This window comes from Chlorocebus sabaeus, chromosome 14, assembly GCF_047675955.1.
Source record: "Chlorocebus sabaeus isolate Y175 chromosome 14, mChlSab1.0.hap1, whole genome shotgun sequence".
Lineage (NCBI taxonomy): Eukaryota > Metazoa > Chordata > Mammalia > Primates > Cercopithecidae > Chlorocebus > Chlorocebus sabaeus.
Genome location: NC_132917.1, coordinates 15,374,666 through 15,394,997, shown reverse-complemented (window position 1 = coordinate 15,394,997; position 20,332 = coordinate 15,374,666). Strand labels below are relative to the sequence as shown.

General features: G+C 44.8%; 2 protein-coding genes across 2 annotated transcripts in view; one reads left to right on the top strand and one right to left on the bottom strand.

The window, feature by feature from the left end:
• DDX1 (DEAD-box helicase 1) overlaps window positions 1-1,870 on the bottom strand; it is a 38,993-nt gene extending 37,123 nt beyond the window's left edge. The window contains exon 1 of the mRNA XM_007971427.3: window positions 1,767-1,870. Within this exon, the coding sequence (XP_007969618.1) occupies window positions 1,767-1,782 (16 nt within the window). The 5' untranslated portion in view covers window positions 1,783-1,870. The remainder of the gene's footprint in view (window positions 1-1,766) is intronic.
• A 102-nt stretch (window positions 1,871-1,972) lies between these two features.
• Window positions 1,973-20,332, top strand: part of NBAS (NBAS subunit of NRZ tethering complex) — a 414,675-nt gene continuing 396,315 nt past the window's right edge. The window contains exon 1 of the mRNA XM_038006212.2: window positions 1,973-2,246. Within this exon, the coding sequence (XP_037862140.2) occupies window positions 2,187-2,246 (60 nt within the window). The 5' untranslated portion in view covers window positions 1,973-2,186. The remainder of the gene's footprint in view (window positions 2,247-20,332) is intronic.

Genomic DNA, 20,332 nt, shown 5'->3' with positions numbered 1-20,332 from the left:
TTAACCTGTATTACAGTCTATGTTCTCTCTCCTAAAATGCAAACTGCTTGAAACAAAGGAGTGGTGTGTTCTTACTGCATATGGAATACTGCAAGCTGAAGCCGTTTGCAAAACTGTTTTACAACAAGAAACAACATATCACTTTCAGTAAATTCCAGACAACCTGTTGTACCATTCTGGTCATGTTCCCTGCAACTTTTCTTTGAAACCAGACCTTAAGTATAGTACTTTTAACAGTTAAGGAAAAATTAGAAACATTCATGAAATTCCAGTTTTGTCTTTATTTCATATCACAGACTCTTTTTCCAGTCCTTTACCTCTAACTGTCATGAAATTTGTGTATGACTCCCAAAGATGTGTACCTATAAAATGACTACCTAGAACTATCCTACAGACCTTGGCTCTAAAATCTTGTTTTAGGAAAATGTTGGGAGACAAAAAACAGCAACAACTCTGAGCAGATTTCCAACTGAATCCTATTAGAAGATGTAACTGAAACAGTCAGAAATCTTACATGACTGTTGCACTTTGGGAGGCCAAGGTGGGCGGATCACCTGAGGTCAGGAGTTTGAGACCAGCCTGGCCAACATGGTGAAACCCTGTCTCTACTAATAATACAAAAATGAGCAGAGCATGGTGGTAGGTGCCTGTAATCCCAGCTACTCAGGAGGCTGAGGCAGGAGAATTGCTTGAACCTGGGAGATGGAGGCGGCAGTGAGCCAAGATCACACCATTGCACTCCAGCTGGGGTGACAGAGTAAGCCTACGTTCCCCAGCTCCCACCTCCACCCCCCCCCCCGCCCCACGCCAAAAAAAAAGAAAAAGAAAAAAAAAAAAATCTTACATGACTGAAGATTTGGAATTTCTAATATTCTTACAGAAGAAAACTAAAAAATATAAAATACTACAACACCTGAAGTCATCTTAAAAAGTTAGTAACATTAAAGGACATCAGGCCTAACGTGATACATTTACATAGTAATAAACGTTACATAAGTGCTACAAAAATGCATCACGTTTAGCACATTTAAGGCTGATTACAGCTTCCTAAAACTGGATCCCTAACAGGAGGATGATTAAGAGGGGAAAATATCAACTGTAGGTTTCGATAAGCCACATCAAATCATATTTGGCATAAAGGACAGTATCAGGCGGCAAATAAAAGTAAATTTTCCAAACTTAGGTTGGGCTGGTGCGTACGTTAATCAAAATGCTTTTCCTTTGGCTTCAACACTGAACATTAATGTTGATATAATAGCGTTTAACAAATAAAGATCAGGTTTATGCCTGGGACGTTTTGTAAGGGCCTGAAAAAACTGGACAGAGGCAGGATCGTCATTTTCCCCAATCACTCCACCCCACGCCGTCTCGCTTCTCTGCCTGGCCAAGCCCAGAGGAGCCGCGGGCAGAAAAGGGTTCCCAAAGGGTCACTGCCTCGTTAAGAGGCAAGAGGTGCAGGCATCTGGGAACCGCCAGAGCAACGCCGCCGCCTGGATTTTGCAGCCGAAGGTGCACTGGCAGGAAAGCCAAGTGGAGATTGGTAGAAGGGAAAGGGCACGGGGAGGGATGTCCTGGCCCGCTCCTGAAAAGAACTGTTCTCCGAACCCGAGCCACGGCCGCCCCCGATCCCGCAACGCGGGTCCATCAGGGGCTGCAGCGGACAGCGCCCTTCGGTCTCCCTGATCCCTTTAGCTCCCCGCGGGCCGCCCCAGGGCCGAGGCATGCAACAAGCCGCCCCACCACCCCCACAGCTTCCACAAACGCACCGGAGAAGGCCGCCATCTTCACCCCGTCCTCCGCGGCTTCGCCCGCTCACTCCCTCCCTCCCGACTGACACAGCGCGGCAGTGGCGCCGCGCGCTTCCGGCCCCCGGCCTTTGGCGTTCGGAGTCCGGGCAGGGACTCAGCCCCCGGAGAACGGTTCCGATGGAAGGAAAGGCCCGCACCGGCCCCGCCTTATGCACCTGCAGCTGAGCGGACCGCTGGGACCCAGGGCCTCGGGACGCCGCCTTCGTCCTGGGCACCATGTGTCTGGAGCACACCATGCGGTATCAGGGTCACTGCCACAGAGAAGGAAGCAGACGTTTGGTAATTAGGGTCATCCAGTGGGCTCAGGCTGACACCATACCGTGTCGTCCCCTCTCAGTCCCCCAACTTTACAAAGATGAGCAGGGCCTTGGTGTGTAAATGACCTGGAGAGATGGACTGGATTCATTGCTCCGAGCACTAGTGGGTGCCTGGCAACCAGTAGGTATTTGTTTTTTGTTTTGTTTGTTTGTTTGTTTGTTTGTTTGTTTGTTTGTTTTTTTAACTGCAATAAGTAATGATTTAGGTCTCCCTTCACCCATGTTTGACGTCGCTTTTATAATTTCAGGTTTGACTTCCATGCAATTTTCACTCCTTTCTCTTTGCAAAGTGATGGGGAAAGTAAATGAGGAATTCTCCCAACCAGACACTCTGTCAGGAAGGTATTAGAATCTTTAGATGAGGACTCTTAAGATTCAGGAAAGTTAAGTCACTTATCTAAAGACACACATCTACCGAATGGCAGCGAGGGATTTGAGCCACATCTGCCCAATGCGAGGGCGAGTGCTGTACTATCTGTAGCCTGCCCCAGAGTGTCTTGGAGAAAAGTGGAACCCTCAGGCAAGATAGAATAGGGTTGCAGCGGCCTGGCGCAGTGGCTCACACCTGTAATCCCAGCACTTTGGGAGGCCTAGGCGGGCGGATCACGATGTCAGGAGGTCGAGACCATCCTAGCTAACACGGTGAAACCCCTTCTCTACTGAAAATAAAAAATACATAAAATAAAAAAGGGTTGCAACTACTCGGGAGGCTGAGGCATGAGAATCATTTGAACCTGGGAAGCGAAAGCTGCAGTGAGCCGAGATCGTGCCACTGCACTCCAGTCTGGGCGACAGAGGGAGAGTCTGTCTCAAACTTAAAAAAAAAAAAAAAAAGATGGTTGAGCGCGGTGGCTCACGCCTGTAATCCCAGCACTTTGGGAGGCCGAGGCGGGCGGATCACGAGGTCAGGAGATCGAGACCATCCTGGCTAACACGGTGAAACCCCCTCTCTACTAAAAATACCAAAGAATTAGCAGGGCGTGGTGGCGAGCGCCTGCAGTGCCAGCTACTGGGGAGTCTGAGAATGGCGTGAACCCCGGAGGCGGAGCTTGCAGTGAGCCGAGATAGAGCCACTGCACTCCAGCCTGGGCGACAGAGCGAGACTCCGTCTCAAAAAAAAAAAAAAAAAAAAAAAAAAGATAGAATGGGGTTAGAAGTACAGAATTGGGAACCATATTCTGAGTTGGGATTCTAGCTCGACACTTGCTTGCTGTGTAACCTTGAACAAGTCATGAAGCTTCTTTGGGCTTCAGTTTACTCATGTAACAGGATTCACCCGAGGCTCCAAAGGTCCAGGACAATACACTCAGCCCTGCAGCTTCACACTTCCAGGGGGCACTATCACATTATATTCTCTATTCTTATTATATTTTATCTAAATAATACCCTGAGAGTTATGCAATGTAGCAATTTCGAGTGGATACCAAGTACCCCCACATTCCAAGGAGAGATACAAGACCCATATTATGTAGGACTTGCCAAAGGGAAATCTGAAATCTAATTTTTGTGCCTTTAGCCAATGCCCACCTTTAAAGTATGAAAAATTGGCTGGCCATGATGGCTCATGTCTATAATCCCAACACCTTGGGACGCTGAGGCAAGGGGATCACTTGAGCCCAGGAGTTCAAGAGCAGCCTGGGCAACATAATGAGACCCCCATCTCTACAAAAAAAAAAAAAAATTAAAAATTAGCTGGGCACACCTGTAGTCTCAGCTACTTGGGAGGCTGAGGTGGGAGTATCTCTTGAGCCTAGGAGGTGGAGGCTGCAGTGAGCCATGATGGTGCCACTGCACTGCAGCCTGGGTGGCAGAGCAAGACCCTGTCTCAAGGAAGAAATAAACTATGAAAAAATTAAAGATGCAAATTAAGAGAAAATATTTCTGTGAAAAGAACGCGTTTTCAGGAAACTACTCAGAGAACTTTTGATCTGAGAGTTTGGGAAGCATAAGGACCGCTCTGAGAAGCTGTCCCTAGGAGGACCTGAGGTGGCAGTGCAGAAAAAGAGATAGAGAGAAGAGAGAAGCCTGCTGCAGGAGCTAACTGTGTTTCCAGCGATTGTGGGAGAATTGTATGACATTTTTTCCCCAAGGGATAAATAGATCTGTGGAGAGTGGACTGGAAGTTTTCTTCAAAGGGATTGTGCCCAAGAGACTGCCTGGAGGAGCTAAATGATTCAGCACACAGACTCCCAAAGAACACAGTGGTATCCTTACCTTCCAAACTGGAGGAGATATTCCTTGTCTTATGGGAGTGGCATGTGGAGGATGCCAGCAGGGGGAATCTCCAAGATACCACAAAAAGTTCCCTCTGAGAGAAACAGTCAGTCTTGAGCATGTCTAAGCCAGAGAGCACCAGAATCAGATCACCATAGCCCCAGCCAGATAAAGGTGTGTACCCACCCCCTACCCCATCCCCTAGACTTTATCCTTCCCAGGAGTCAGAAACAACAGCTAATGGGAGTGTAGAAAAGAGACTGACCCCACCCTCCCATCCCACTGCAGGCTTCTGGTATGGAATAGGACAAGCAGGAGAGGAGCAAGCCATAATGTTGGTTGAAGTTGTGAATTTTGATCATGATACTGGACATGATAGTTTACAGAAACGAGGGTATAATTAGATGAAAGTAACCAGACAACTTTTCATTGTCTCAGAGTGACCAGAAAAGCTCTGGAAGATGCCAGAGACTTCATCTAGGTCAGGGGAAGAAATAACCCATAGAGATGATTTTCAGATAATGGATAATGTTTTCTGTTTGTGCTCACTTAATATACTGCTTTAATAATTATAGATACGTGTATGTGTGTGTTGCAATGCCCTCAGTAATGCAAACTGGGATATGTGAATTGGGGTACGTGATTGACTCCTCTCCTTAAGCAGGCAGAATAACACCAGGCAGGGAAACAGTAGCCAGTTCCTTCACTAAACCAAAAGATAGAGGATGGGTGTCTTTCAGTCCAGTATTTTGCTGGTCTAGTCTCCCCAAGAATAGGTTGATTAAATGGTTGCCTACTAACTGGGAGATTCCTGGAAACCCCAGCCTCGTCCCACAAAGCCAGACAGACACCACCAGGTGGCACCAAACTGTAGCCAAACCGAGAAGTGATTGGACTGGACCCTAAAAACTCCCAGTCTGGGCTTTTGTTCATTTGTCTCCATTTATACAAATGGACGTGAGACATTTAAGGGTGTTGATGGAAGTCTTCAACAATTGGATTGTGGTGCTGGTTGCACAGCTCTGTAAATCATTGAATTGTACACTTAGTGAATTTTATGGTATTTAAATTATACCTTAATAAAGCCGTTTAAGAAATTATAATTAGAAGACACATGGCTGGGCGCCGTGTCTCATGCCTATAATCCCAGAACTTTGGGAGGCTGAGGTGGGTGGATTAGGAGTTCAAGAGGTCAGGAGTTCGAGACCAGCCTGACCAACATGGTGAAATCCTGTCTCTACTAAAAATACAAAAAAAAAAAAAATGGCCATGCCTGGTAGTTGGCGCCTGTAATCCCAGCTACTCCGGAGGCTGAGGCAGGAGAATCACTTGAACCTGAGATCATGCCACTGCACTCCAGCCTAGGTGACAGAGCGAGACTCTGTCTCAAACACACACACACACACACCTCCCAGCCTGGGCTTGCCCCCAATATTTATGTTTTTACCCTCAGAATAACCCCATATTTTCTGTAATTGGGTTGTTTGGGCCCCGCTAATCATGTAATAGGGAAGTTTTACTATATTATCCTGGGCCCAAGATATTATGCTATGTATTTTCAAGTAAGCTATATTATAATTATATCCCACTGTAGAGCAAATGGTTTTGCAACTACTAAGGCAGACCTAAAAAAATGCCTTCAGATACCTGGGAAAGTGTAGAGAGGATGGGCCCTGTGAAGGCTTCTGTAGACGGACCACCCAAAAGCCACATACAGTTCCTAGGTTAGCTCATTTGTGCTGCTATAACAAAATACCTGAGACTGGATAATTTATAAGGAACAAAAAGTATTTTCCCCAGTTCTGGAGGTTGGGAAGTCCAAGATTAAGGTGCGGTAGGTTCATAGTCTGGTGAGGGTTTGGTTTCTGCTTTGAAGATGGTGCCTTGAACACCGTGTCCTCCAGCAGGGAGGAGCTCTATGTCCTTACATGGCAGAAGGTAAAAGGGCAAGAGACCAAATGCTCCATGAAGCTGTTTTTACAAGGGCTTTAATCCCATTCATGAGAGCAGAACCTTCATGGGCCAATCACCTCTTAAAGGCCCCCCTCTTAACATTACATTGGCAACATGTGAAGTTTGGAGGGAACGTACAAACCATAGTAGTCCCCTTTCCCATTGCCTTTCTTTATTATATAAATCTGAAAAAGGCTGGACATAGTGGCTTAGGCCTTTAGCTCCAGCACTTTTGGAGGACAAGGTGGGAGTATCACTTAAGCCCAAGAGTTTGAGACCATCCTGGGCAACATAGAGAGTCCCTTTCTCTAAAAAAGTTTTAAAAACTTAAAAAATTAACCAAGCATGGTGGCATGCACCTGTGGTTGTCCCACCTATTTGGGCAGCTGGCCGGGGGTGGATTCTTTCTTTCTTTCTTTCTTTCTTTCTTTCTTTCTTTCTTTCTTTCTTTCTTTCTTTCTTTCTTTCTTTCTTTCTTTCTTTCCTTTCTTTCTTTCTTTCTTTCTTTCTTTCTTTCTTTCTTTCTTTCTTTCTTTCTTTCTTTCTTTTTCTTTCTTTCTTTCTTTCTTTCCTTTCTTTCTTTCTTTTCTTTCTTTCTTTCTTTTCTTTCTTTCTTTCTTTCTTTCTTTCTTTCTTTCTTTCTTTCTTTCTTTCTTTCTTTCTCTTTCTTTCTTCTTTCTTTCTTTCTTTCTTTCTTTTTTTTGAGATGGAGTCTCATTCTGTCACCCAGGTTGAAGTGCAGTGGTGTGATCTCAGCTCATTGCAAGCTCTGCCTCCCGGGTTCATGCCATTCTCCTGCCTCAGCCTCCTGAGTAGCTGGGACTACAGGCACCCGCCACCATGCCTGGCTAATTTTTTTGTATTTTTAGCAGAGACGAGGTTTCACCGTGTTAGCCAGAATGGTCTCGATCTCCTGACCTCGTGATGAAGGATCATTTTTGAGCCCAGGAGGTCGAGGATGCAGTTAGCTGTGATCACACCACTGCACTCTAGCCTGGGTGACACAGCCAGACCCTTCTCAAAAAGAAAAACAAAAAAAGCAACTTGGAAGAAGAAGAAAACATTCACCTTTCCAGATTCCTTTGTAGAGAGACAGCTCAGAGACTCAGCTCTGCCTGGAGAGATATAACTGGCAGTGCCAGGTTGGGACTTCCAGGGATGCTTTTCAAAAGGGAAAGATCTGACTGGCCTGCACCCTTTTTCCTTTTGGAACATTGATATGATGCCTGGAAAGTCAGCAATAAGTCCTGAAGATTAAAACTGCACACTAAAGAGAACTGAAGCAGAAATAAAAGGCTGGCTCCTTAATGATGGCAAGCCCAGGTCTGTCTATCTCTAGACCTCTCTTGCAGCTTGAGAATGTCCCAGTTAAGCCACTTTAAAATTTCTTTTTTCTGCAGCCCAACACATTGCTAAGAGGTACAGAAAAGAAAGGAAATAAAACACATGTCGTTATGGACATCGTGTAATGTATCTTTCAGGAAAATTTTTTGAATGTTTCATAATACAGCAATAATCAATCTATTCTGGCTACAAGGAGGAGGAGACATTTGGCCCGAGTTGCGAGGGAAATATCCAAAATTATCCCTGACTATATGGCCATTTCCTCACAATGAAAATGAAGGTGAAATGTGACATATACAGGGGAGAATGTGACTCTGAACCCAGCCTAGGGAACATAAGTCAAATTAGGTTGTTTAGTTTGTCCTTTCATTGACTTCCATCCTACTCCTCAGTTCCTATTCCCAGCTCCTTCTGGAACAAGAAAAAGCCAGCTGCTTAGTTTCTGAGGATCTTGCCACCAAGAAGGAGGAAGCAACTAGAGAGAAAATTTGTTTTAATCTAAAAGAAGTTGAGTAGAAAACATTATATCATCATACATAAACTCCCTCCCTCACAAAGTCCTTCCTCACAATATAAGATTCAAACTCACCCATCATTTCACACAAGTAACAGTAACCCTCTCCCTCCATAAACGCTGTCTGTGTAGGTTGCCCCAAATCTACCTGTTAGGAGAAAAAAAATGACTCAGGAGTACTTGCACTGGATCTTGAATCTTGCTATGGTCTGTCTTTCCATTAATAAACCCTCTCCCCTTCGACACAGCTCTTAGTTGGTAAGGCTCCTCAGTCCACCCTTTGTAGGATGGTCCTCTATGTTCAGCTTCCTGCTTACTTCCAGACTTATTACCTGCCACTTTCCTCCATAAATTTTACTTTCCAGCAGATCAAACTGTGTAGAATTCCTTGCATACACCATATTGCCTCTCACCACTATAGTTTTTTTTTTTTTTTTTTTTTTGAGACGGAGTCTGGCTCTGTCGCTCAGGGTGGAGTGCAGTGGCCGGATCTCAGCTCACTGCAAGCTCCGCCTCCCGGGTTTACGCCATTCTCCTGCCTCAGCCTCCCAAGTAGCTGGGACTACAGGCGCCGCCACCACGCCCGGCTAGTTTTTTGTATTTTTTAGTAGAGACGGGGTTTCACCGTGTTAGCCAGGATGGTCTCGATCTCCTGACCTCGTGATCTGCCCGTCTCGGCCTCCCAAAGTGCTGGGATTACAGGCTTGAGCCACCGCGCCCGGCCACCACTATAGTTTTTAAAATGCTGTTCTCTGTCCCTAGAATAGCTTTCCCTTTTTAGTTTTGGCTATCTGTTGCTATGAACAACTACACCAAAACTTAGAGGCATACTACAACAGCCAATATATTCACTTATAATTTGGGGGGTCAGAATATGGGCAGGGCTTAGCTGGCTGGTTCTTCTTCTCCATGTGGCATTCCCTGTGGTCACTCACTAGGTCACATTCAGCTGGTGTCTTGGCTGGGCTGGGAGGTCAAAGAAGACTTGACTCTCATGTGTGGTCACCCATTACTCCTCTACATGATCTTGCTCTGTCCACGTGGCCAGCTTGGACCTTCTCACAGCAGGATTAGTATTAGGAAAGACAGACCTCCTACATAGTACCACAAAGATGTGCCTCAAAAGTAGAAAGCAAAAGCTGTATATCTCTTAAGCCAGCCTTGGAAGTAATACAGTGCCACTTCTATTACATTCTATCAGCCAACACAAGTCATATGACCAGCCCAGTTTCATGGGAAGGAGAAACAGACTCTACAATTCAATGCAGTAAATAGCAAAGAGTTTGCAGCCATTTATAATATACCATCTTCTGTAACATAGTATGTGCATTTACAATATAACTACCTATAGTAACACCCATCTTCTTGGAAAACTCCTAATTATCATTCAGATTCAGCTAAGCTAGCAACTTGCAGCAAATCCTGCTTCCCCAATGTTTATTTCTCTTTTTCCTTAAATTTCTGACTTAGCTGGACATATGGCTGCTCAGAATAAAGATTCTATTTGCCAGCCTCCCTGGTAGCTAGATTTGCCCATATGCCCATGTTCTGACCAGTGGTACATAAACAGAGGTGTCAAATGTGACTTCTGGGAAATTCCCATAATGGAGGTGTTGTGTTCTTCCTCATTTCTTCCTTCTTGTTGGATGGAATTAGGATGTGATGCCTGGGGTTTGAGCAGCCATTTTGGACTATGAAATGAGAGCCATATATTGAGAACAATAAGAGAGAAATAGCTTGCATCTCTGACACCTTTGGAGCACCATAGCAGCCAAAAATTGTGACTCTATATTTCTTAAATGAGAGAGAAATAAACATCTATCTTCTTTCTTTGCAGGAAGGGGAAATGGGGGCAGTCTGTCTCATGCAGCCAAACCTAATCCTAATTTGTATGCTCTCATTAGTTATCTACTGCTACAAAACAAGTTGCCCCAAAATCTAGTAACTTAAAACAATAAACATTTATTACTACTCCCAGCTTCTGTGGAACAGGAATTCAGGAGCAGCTTGGCTAGGCAGGTTCTACTTGGCATCACTCTTATAGTAGTAGCCAAACTGCAAGCTGGGACTGCAGTCATCCAAGGCTTTGCTAGGGCTGAAAGATCAGTTTTTAAAGCTTGGTCACTCCCTTGTCTGTGCTGGCAGTGAGTGGGAGGCCTCTGCTTTCCTCCATGTAGATCTCTCCCTGGGCCACTTCAGTGTTCTCATGATATTGCAGCTGGGGCCCCCTCACCCTTCCCCACCAAAGCAACCTATCCTAGAGAACAAAGCAGAACGAATATTATCTTTTATGGCATAGCCATCAAAGTCACACTATCACTTCTGTGATATCTTAGTGGTCACACAGGCCTATTCAACATGGAAGAGGACTAATACACACAAAGGTGTGAATTCCAGTAGACAAGGATCTTTTGCGGGGCAAGCAACCCAGAGGCTGGCTACCATATCCCTACTTCCCTAACAGACCCCCTTATTTGTTCATGTGGCAGGTGGTGATCCCTCAGTCTCAGGAAAAACTATGTTCATATCACATTCTCTGGGGTAAATTATGTTGCTTCTAGACTCACCATTGTCATTAAATTTGTTGGCTTAGCTTTCTGTGTTTTTCACAATTTACCAGACTCACAGAGCAGTTTGAAGACAGGGAGGCTCACTTTTAAACATCCTTTCCCCGCCCCGTATTTCCTGTAACTTCTGAGTTGAGCAACAATCATTGAATTTTATGCTTTTGTCAAAATAAGCTGTCAGAAACTGGTCCAGATCTATTAGAATGCAACATCATTCTCACTGCCCCGGCATTCACCTTATGGTGCAGGGACCAGAGGGGGCCTGGCAAACAGACATAAATCCAGAGATCTATAATTCTGTATCCCCTGAAGAAGTGGCCATAAAGTCCATCACTCCAGATATATGGGGAGAAGGAGACAAAGGGCAACCCGGATGAGTTTCAGAGGGACTGTAAAACAGAAAAAGAGACCTCACTAACTGCCTCACTCTCTGCATACGCAAGCCAGGCAGGGACACAATTCATGGTAGGGTGCCGACTGGCCGGCAGGCATGAACGGCCCTGTCTCCCATGCCAGCCATCTTGAGTGTTCGTCGGCCCCTGTGAGTGATGCTGTCAGCCCTAGGGGAGATGGTGCCACATTTGGAGTCTGAACTTATGAGTGTTTAAGAACAGAATGTACATCAGACACATGTTCCAAATCCAGCAGCTCAGAATCTGCCAGGATCCCCAAATTCCATCACCTGCAGCAGAGCCATTTTGCACCTGCACACAGAGCTCAGACTCGCTTTCTCAGCCTCCCGCCCAGGTTCCTTGCTTCGCCGCACCTCCTTCCTGTCTGTGAAATTGATCTCAGGTTTTCTTGTTAACAAGATCTGTGATTTTTTTTTTTTTTTTAGTAGACTGAAACAAAACCACTTGCCATATGAAAGAGGGGCAGGTAATAAAAAAGATGGTGATGATCTTCAAAATGCCTGGAGAAAGCAATTCTAAATATAAGAATTTATACTGCCTGTTTCCTATGATACCATAATAAAAATGGGAATTTTTGAAGGCTGCTTCCACTGTAGATCTGAATGGTGGTGGTCCAGTTACTATGGCTGCATAACAAATTATCCCAATATGTTTTTGTCTTAAAACATGTGTTTGCTTTACTTATAGATTTTAAGGGTGAGGAACCTGGGCGCAGCAGGGATGGCTTATCTCTGTTCCACAATACTCACCTTGTCCAGGGGCTGGAATCATGACAAGGTCATCACTCACATGACTTAGTTAACGCTCATCCTAGCTGGGATGAGACCCAGCTGGGACTGTTGGCCAGCTGCAGCCTGGGCTTTTCCACAATGCCGTGGCTTTATTCCAAAGGTGAGCATCCTCAGGGGTCGTGTGGCCTTCAATGACCAAGCTTCAGAAGTCCAGTGGTGTCATTTCCTTCTCATTTAATCCATTAAGATAATTACAAGTTTGCTCAGATTCAAAGGGAGGGATCATAGATGCCACCACTTGAAGGAGGAGCGTCAACATTACATTTTCTTTTTCTTTTTGAGACAGGGTCTTGCTCTGTCTCCCAGGCTGAGTGCAGTGCTGCAATCATGATGCACGGCAGTCGCGATCTCCCAGGCTCAAGCTATCCTCCTGCCTCGGCCTCCCAAGTAGCTGGGACTACAGGTGTGCACCACCGTACCTGGCTAATTTTTTGATTTTTTTTTTTAGAGACAAGGTCTTACTATGTTGCCCAGGCTGGTTTTGAGCTCCTGAGTTAAGCAGTTCTTCCGCCTTGGCCTTGGAAAGTGCTGGGATTATAGGTGTGAGCCATAGTGCTCAGACTCAACATTACATTTTAAGAAAACATGGGACAAGGTATAAATTGGCGTGGTAATGTGTTAGAGTTCTCCAGAGAAACAGAAGCAATAGGATGTGTGTGTATATAGAAAGAGATTTTTTTTTTTTTAAAGAAATTGCCTCACATGATTATAAAAGCCTAGCAAGTCCAAAATCTATAGGGTGGGCTGGCAGGCTGGAGAATCAGGAGGAGTTGATGTTGCCGTTGAAGCCCGAAGACCATCTACTAGAGAATTCCCTCTTGTTGGGGGAGGTCAGCCTTTTGTTCTATTAAGGCCTTTAACCGAACGAGGCCTACCCACATTATGGAAGGCAATTCACTTTACTCAAAGGCCACCTATTTATTCATTTGGTTACTTATTTATTTATTGAGACAGCATCTTATTCTGTCACCCAGGCTGGAGTGCAGTGGCCTGATCATGGCTCACTGTAGCCTTGACCTCCTGAACTCAAGTAATCTCACCTCAGCCTCCCAAGTATCTGGGACTACAGGCACATGTGACTACACCCAGCTGATGTTTGTATTTTTTTGCAGAGATGGGGATCTCGCCATATTGCCCAGACTGGTCTCAAATGCCTGGGCTCAAGCCATCCTCCTACCTCACCTTGGTCTCCCAAAGTGCTTAGAGTACAGGTGTGAGCCACCAACTTAAATGTAAATCTCATCCAAAAACATCCTCACAGAAACATCCAGAATATGTTTGGTTTTTCTGGTTTTTTTTTTTTTTTTTTTTTTTTTTTGAGATGGAGTTTTCTCCGTTGCTCAGGCTGGAGTGCAGTGGTGTGATCTCAGCTCACTGCAACCTCCGCCTCCAGGATTCAAGCGATTCTCCCACCTCAGCCTCCTGAGTAGCTAGGATTACAGGTGCCTGCCACCATGTCTGGCTAATTTTTGTATTTTTTAGTAGAGACAGGCTTTTACCATGTTGGCCAGGCTGGTCTCCAACTCCTGACCTCAAGTGATTTGCCTGCCTCGGCCTCCTAAAGTGCTGGGATTACAGGTACGAGCCTCCGTGCCTGGCCCCAGAATATGCTTGACCAAATATCTGGGCACCGTAGCCCACATATATTGATACATAATATTAAACATCACACATGCATGCCTTGTCAACTTGGCACCCATATGCATCTCCTTAAACCATACTTAATCTCCAAATAAACACAATAACAAGGTCGTAATTCCACCTAAGATGATACAACTGTCCTGTGTACACTGGAAAATACACTAGCTCCTTCCCCAGGAGAGGATGTAAAAACTCCTGGATGATGTTTATTCTCCTTGATATTCTATTTTTATATCAATATTTAGATATAAAATTAACATTACTTAGATACTATAATATAAAATGAGTATATCTTATGTTACATGAGGGGATAAGAGGGAAGAAAACAAAGATATTTGCAGCCAGGCACAGTGGCTCATGTCTGTAATCCCAGCACCTTGGGAGGCCGAGGCAGACGGATCCCTTGAGCCCAGGAGTTCAAAACCAGGTTGGGTAACATAGTGAGACCCTGTCTCTACCAAATAAATAAATAATTTGCCATATATGTATATACATACATATAGCAAAACAGATGTATATACACACAAATACATATATACAAACATATACATATATACACACATATACACATATAAACACACATATACATATATACACACATACATATATACATTATAAACACACAAATATATTCACAACAAAATAAGAAAGAAATACTCATGGCAATAACAGTCCTTGTTTCTATAACTAGTTATGTGGTCACATCCGGTATTTATAACTACTGTACCGTTCTCCACTATCTGTTCTGTATTCCATTTGCCCTAAGCAAGCACCACAGCTGGTCATGAAACCATTTTTTCTGAAGGTTCATGAAAAGTTTCATGAAAACTTTTATTCCGAAGGGTCTGGACCATCAGTCTTGCCTGGAATGGGTTGTTGTAGTTTTCCAATGACTTTAATCAGGAGGCATGGTAATACCAGGAATGCCCTAAGGAATTTCCTGTATTCCAGACACACTCTCCCTTATCTCTCTTGTGGAAAAGCAGTTCAGTTTCCCCTTGGTGATCAGGATCAATCACCCCAGCCAGCACAGTCATTCTTTTCTTTTCCTGTTGACTCGGAGGCATGCAAATGCCAAAGTGACCAGGTGGCAATCTAACTTCCAGTTCAATGGAATCATTGTTGTGTCTCCCGGTGGAGACATTCCTGCCTTTGGAACTAAGACCTCTATCTAGGTCAGAAGAGTGTAAAGTCACAGGAACTGGAAGTGAACATTTTGCTAGTGGCTCATTAGAGGTAATAGTGAGTGGCACCATTCACATCTCTGCCCCTTGATTCCTGGACTTGGGAATCTTGGCTATGGGAGAAATGGTACCATATATTGGATACTGGTTCAGAGCATATGGCCATCTTTGGAAAATGCAATCTGCCACAGGTGGATATATTGAATCTCTTGATTTGGAAGCTACTTCTGCCTTGGGAAGAAATGGAAACATACTGAGGCCTGAGAGTGAACAAGGAACTATATTCTTTCCATGAAGCATCTCTAAGAGCTTCACAAAGTTCCTTCATTTGCTATTCACCTAACAAAACTGATGAAGTGCCTCCTACGTGCCAAAGCCTATGATAGTGCTGGGGATATGAGTAAGACAAATATGAATAAGACACAATTTTTTGCTTTCAAGATAATCTAAGTTTTTCAACTGAGATAAATGTAAACACATAATTTACACAAGGCAGAAATGCAGTGGTAGAGATATATTCAGAGTATCATGGGAACTCAGAGTAGACAGCTAAGCCAGTCTGGAAGTGTCAGAGAAGGGATTTTGGAGAAGATAATATCTCAGATGAATCTTAAAAGGTGGACTGAATTTAATTAGATGAAGAGGGGCTTATGGGGAAAAAAAGGAGGGGAAGCTTTTCAGGTAGAGGGGACCGCATGGGGACTTGCACAGTGGCAAGAAACAGGATGGTGTACCCTGATATATTAATCATCTCATGCTGCATTACAAACCACACTAGAACTTAATGGCTTAAAACAAAAATATTGATTATCTTACATTATTTCTGTGGGTCAGAAATCCAGGAATGACTTATTAGGATGGTTCTGGCTTGGAATCTCTCATGAGACTGCAGTCAAGATGTCAACCAGGGCTGAAGGATCCACTTGTGAGTAGGCTCCCTCATGCGCCTGGTGAGTTAGTGCTGGCTGACAGAAGTTTTTCACCACCTGGACCTCTCCATAGGGTTCTTGAGTGTCGTTGCTCATGGCAGGTGTCTACCCCCAGCAACTGATTCAAGAGAGAGGTTGCTGTAACCTCTGAAGTCTCACACCATCATTTCCACAGTATGCTGCTGATTACACAGGCCAGCCCTGGTCAATGTGGAAGGCACTGCATAAGTGCATGGACACTAGGAGGCTGGGAATGGGGCAGGGGCGTCATTTTGAAGATTGGCTACCATACATAGAAATAAAAAATATTCCTCCATTCCTCACATGTCAAGTTCAAAATTGAAAAGTAGACAGAAATAATGCTAAAGAGTTTGGACCTGAGCTGTATCAGAGGGAACTTTGTTTGCTGATCAATATTGGTTTACTCTGGGAGGTCAGTGGGCCTCAGCCTTCAGTGTGCATCAGAATCACCTAGAGCTTGTTAAAACAGGATGTAGAAACCTCCTCCTCAGACTTTCTGATTCAGTAGGTCTGGGGCAAAAATCATTTGCATTTCTCACAGGTTCCCAGGCAACTCGTGAGTACCATGCTAATACTCCTGGTCCAGGGACCACGATTTGAGAACCACTATGGTGGGTGGGACAGATATTAAGCAAGACAGTGAGATGATCGTATTTCCATTTTATAAAACTCTTCCTGGCGATTGTGTGAAGAATAGATCTGTGTAGGGACCATTATGAGGCTATTATTGCAGTAGTATATATAAGATGTAATTGAAACTTGAATGAGGACAAAGAAAGTGTGTCAGGCAGGAGAGGACAGGTAGGAGAAATATCATTAACATGCCAGGATTTGATGACTTGTTGAATTTAATGGGGGTAGAGGGGGAGAGTGAAGGGAGAGTAATGAGAGGAAGAAAGGCGTCAGTGCAATGCCCACGTTTCAGTATGGATAACTGGGTGGATGACATTAGCATCAGTTGGGAAAAACAGATTGCAGGAGGGGCAGCTGGTTGGTAGGCATGGGTCTGTTGAGTTCGGTGTGAATGTGATGGCCAGCAAGTAGTCTGCTATGTGAGACTGAAACCTGGAGGAGGTACTTTGGGTCGAGGTAGAGATTTGAGAAACCTTAACAAATAGGTAGTGACCCTGGGAATTGATGAGTTCGCCCAGAAGAGAGAAGAACAGGGAGTGAGGACTGAGTGGTGCAGCTGCTTCTCACCCTTTGCTGTGCATGAACATTACCTGGGGATTCTGTTAAAATGCAGACATGGACTCAGCAGGTCTGGGATGGGCCTGAGATACCACATCCCTAACAAGCTCCTCGTGATGCCAGAGCCACTGGTCTGAGCAGCACTGTTGTGGTAACAAGGTGTAGAGAACCCCAGCACTAGCGGGCAGTGTGGTGCAGAGAAAAGGGAGAAGGCGCTAGAGGATGCAAATAAAGGACAACTATAAGGACAATTCGAAGAGTCTGTTATTACAGAAACCAAGAGAATAGATATTCTGGAAATTTATGGGCTGATTAGCATTATATGCTGGACACGTTAGTGGTGCAATTAGAACCCAGGTTATAGTAGGTTAAGGGCTAAATGGGAAGTGACTACTTCTAGTGAGCAGAGACTCCTGTTATAAGAAGTTTGGATGAGGTGAAAATAAACTAGATGGAAATACAGGATGGATGTGGGGGTCAAGGGATGGCTTCATTTTTTTTATTTTTTTTATTTTTAAGACAGTCTTGCTCTGTTGCCCAGGCTGGAGTACAGTGGCACGATCTTAGATACCTGCAGTCTTTACCTCCTAGGTTCAAGTGATCCTCCTACCTCAGCCTCCCATGTATCTGGAATCACAGGTACGTGCCATCACACCCAGCTAATGTTTTTGTGTGTGTGTGTGTGTTTTTTTTTTTTAGAGATGGGGTTTTGCTATGTTGCCTAGGCTGGTCTTGAACTCCTGGGCTCAATGATCCACCAGTCTTGGCCTTCAAAAGTGCTGGGATTACAGACATGAGGCACCATGCCTGGCCAGTTTTTTTAATCATGAGAGAAACTTGAGTGTGGTCACAGGCTGAAGGGATATTGGCAGTAAAGAGGGAACCTGCACAAGGATGCCTAAGATTAAGCCCAGCTTCAGAGAAGAAAGAAGGAATTAAGATGGGTGAAGGGAATGGTTTTGATCAGGAGAAAGAGAGAAACTTTCTCTCTTAGCTGTGGGTACTAGCACAATAGAACTGGAAGACTGCAGTGACAGTGGTGTCCACAGGCACATCTCAATTTGTGTCTCCCAGTCCAAAATTCAGCCCTAGAGAGACAGGGACTTCCCTTTCAGTCAGTGTGCAAGGGCAATCAGGCCCTTGGAACTTGCTTAAATTAATTGTGTCCATTTAAAGTCTTAAGATCTATAAATTTGGAAAGGAAAACTTTATTTCTTATGATTGGTTGCAACCTCCAGGCCGGGAAGTGGAGCCTCTGGCTGAGATCAAAGCCTGCCCTTTAGGCTGGGTACGGTGGCTCATGCCTGTAGTCCTAGCACTTTGGGAGGCCAACGCACGTGGATTGCATGAGCCCATGAATTTGCTCAGTACGGGCAACATGGTGAGACCTTGTCTCTACCAAAAAAAACCCCACAAAAATTAGCTGGGCGTGATGGTGTGTGTCTGTAGTCCCAGCTACTCAGGAGAATCAGTTGAGCTCAGGAGGTTGAGGCTGCAGTGAACCATGATGGTGCCATTGCACTCCAGTCTGGGTGACACAGCGAGACCTCATCTCAAAAAAAAAAAAAAAAAAGCTGGACCTTTGAGGGAGGAAGGGTAGACAGGAGTTTTATGCTAAATGGGTTGGCTGAACATACATATTTAACAGGTTATAGGAGTTAGGAATATTAATGAAAGGGGAGGTCACACATGAGTGTGATAAGCAAACATATATGTTACATACATCCCATGTTTGACTTCGCTGTGGAGATGTATCATTAAAATGCAGTAATATTACACTCCATATGTCAAAAGGAAATGTAGGACATGAAGTTGCTTTGTGCACAGTCTGTGTAAAGTGGCCAGAACCATTCCATGGTGGACAGTCATTCCTTCAGTGGAAGGGGTGCTTTGGTCAGCTGTCATGTCAAAATCTTGAAAAGGGACGGGGGTCTGGCTGAGACACCAAGCAACTGGTTGAAGTTGATGTCAGTGGAGAAGTTTTCTGTTCTTTGCTTTCTAGGGCTGGTTTCTGTTTAACTCTTAAGTCTAGTAGTGGTTAGTGAGGAAGGGGGTGTACTGAGGCATGACCAACCTCCTACCTTGTCTTGACCAGGAAACATTATTATTATTATTATTATTTTTGAGATAGAGTCTCACTCTGTCACCCAAGCTGGAGTGTAGTGTCGTGCTCTCAGCTCACTGCAACCTCCACCTCCTGGGTTCAAGCAATTCTCCCTGCCTCAGCCTCCCTAGTAGCTAGAATTACAGGCACCTGCCACCATGCCCAGCTAATTTTTGTATATTTAGTAGAGAAGGGGTTTCACCATGTTGGCCAGGCTGGTCTCAAACTCCTGACCTCAGGTGATCCACCTGCCTCGGCCTCCCAAAGTGCTGGGGTTATAGGCGTGAGCGACCATGCCTGGCCAGGAAAGTTTTTAAAGTTTTTCTGGGGTCTCCTTGGCCAAGGGAGATAGATTTGTTCAGTCCACTGGGGAAGTGGGGGCTTGGGAATTTATTTTTATTCCACGATTCTTATCTACAGTAAAGTTTGAGGAACACTAATTTAACTAATAAATCATAAATGTGCTGCTGAAAAGTTTCCTCCAAAAAAGTGATCTGGGCAAAGCACATTTGCTATATGTTCAAGCATGTTAATAGCGAGGCATAAACAATGGTACTAACGTCCAAAGGGAAACACATTTTTAGGAGGAGGATGACATGTTTTCAGTGCAGCTTCCCGGACTGCCCTTTGTGAGGGCTTTAAGGAGGCTGGGGCTGCTGCTGGGGGGATGTGGGGAGTACCCCGTGCTACCTCCTCCTCCAAGGCCTCTCCATCTGGCCTACCTCTCACATACAGTGACCTGGCCTTCCTTCCTTCCTTCACAGCAGCTCAGGAATCCAAAATGGAGGAAACTGAAGCTGCCAGGCCTTCTTAAAGCCTGGGCTAAAAAGCAGAAGCTTTTGCTCACAGGCCCAGTTCGGATTCAAGGGGAGGAGACATAAGCTCCACGTGTTTATCCACCAAAAGTGACTATCTCCCTGTGGTGGTTGATACTGAGTGTCAACTTGATTGGATTGAAGGATGCAAAGTATTGGTCCTAGGTGTGTCTCTGAGGGTGTTGCCAAAGGAAATTAACATTTGAGTCAGTGGGCTGGGGAAGGCAGACCCACCCTTAATCTGGTGGGCACCATCTAGCCCGCTGCCAGTGAATATAAAGCAGGCAGAAAAATGTGAAAAGAAGAGACTGGCCTAGCCTCCTAGCTTACATCTTTCTCCTGTGCTGGATGCTTCCTCTTCTCGAACATCGGACTCCAAGTTCCTTAGTTTTGAGACTCGGACTGGCTTCCTTGCTCCTCAAGCTTGCAGACAGCCTATTGTGGGACCTTGTGATCGTGTGAGTTAATACTTAATAAACTCCTTTATCTCTCTATACTATTCTGTCCCTCTAGAGAACCCTGACTA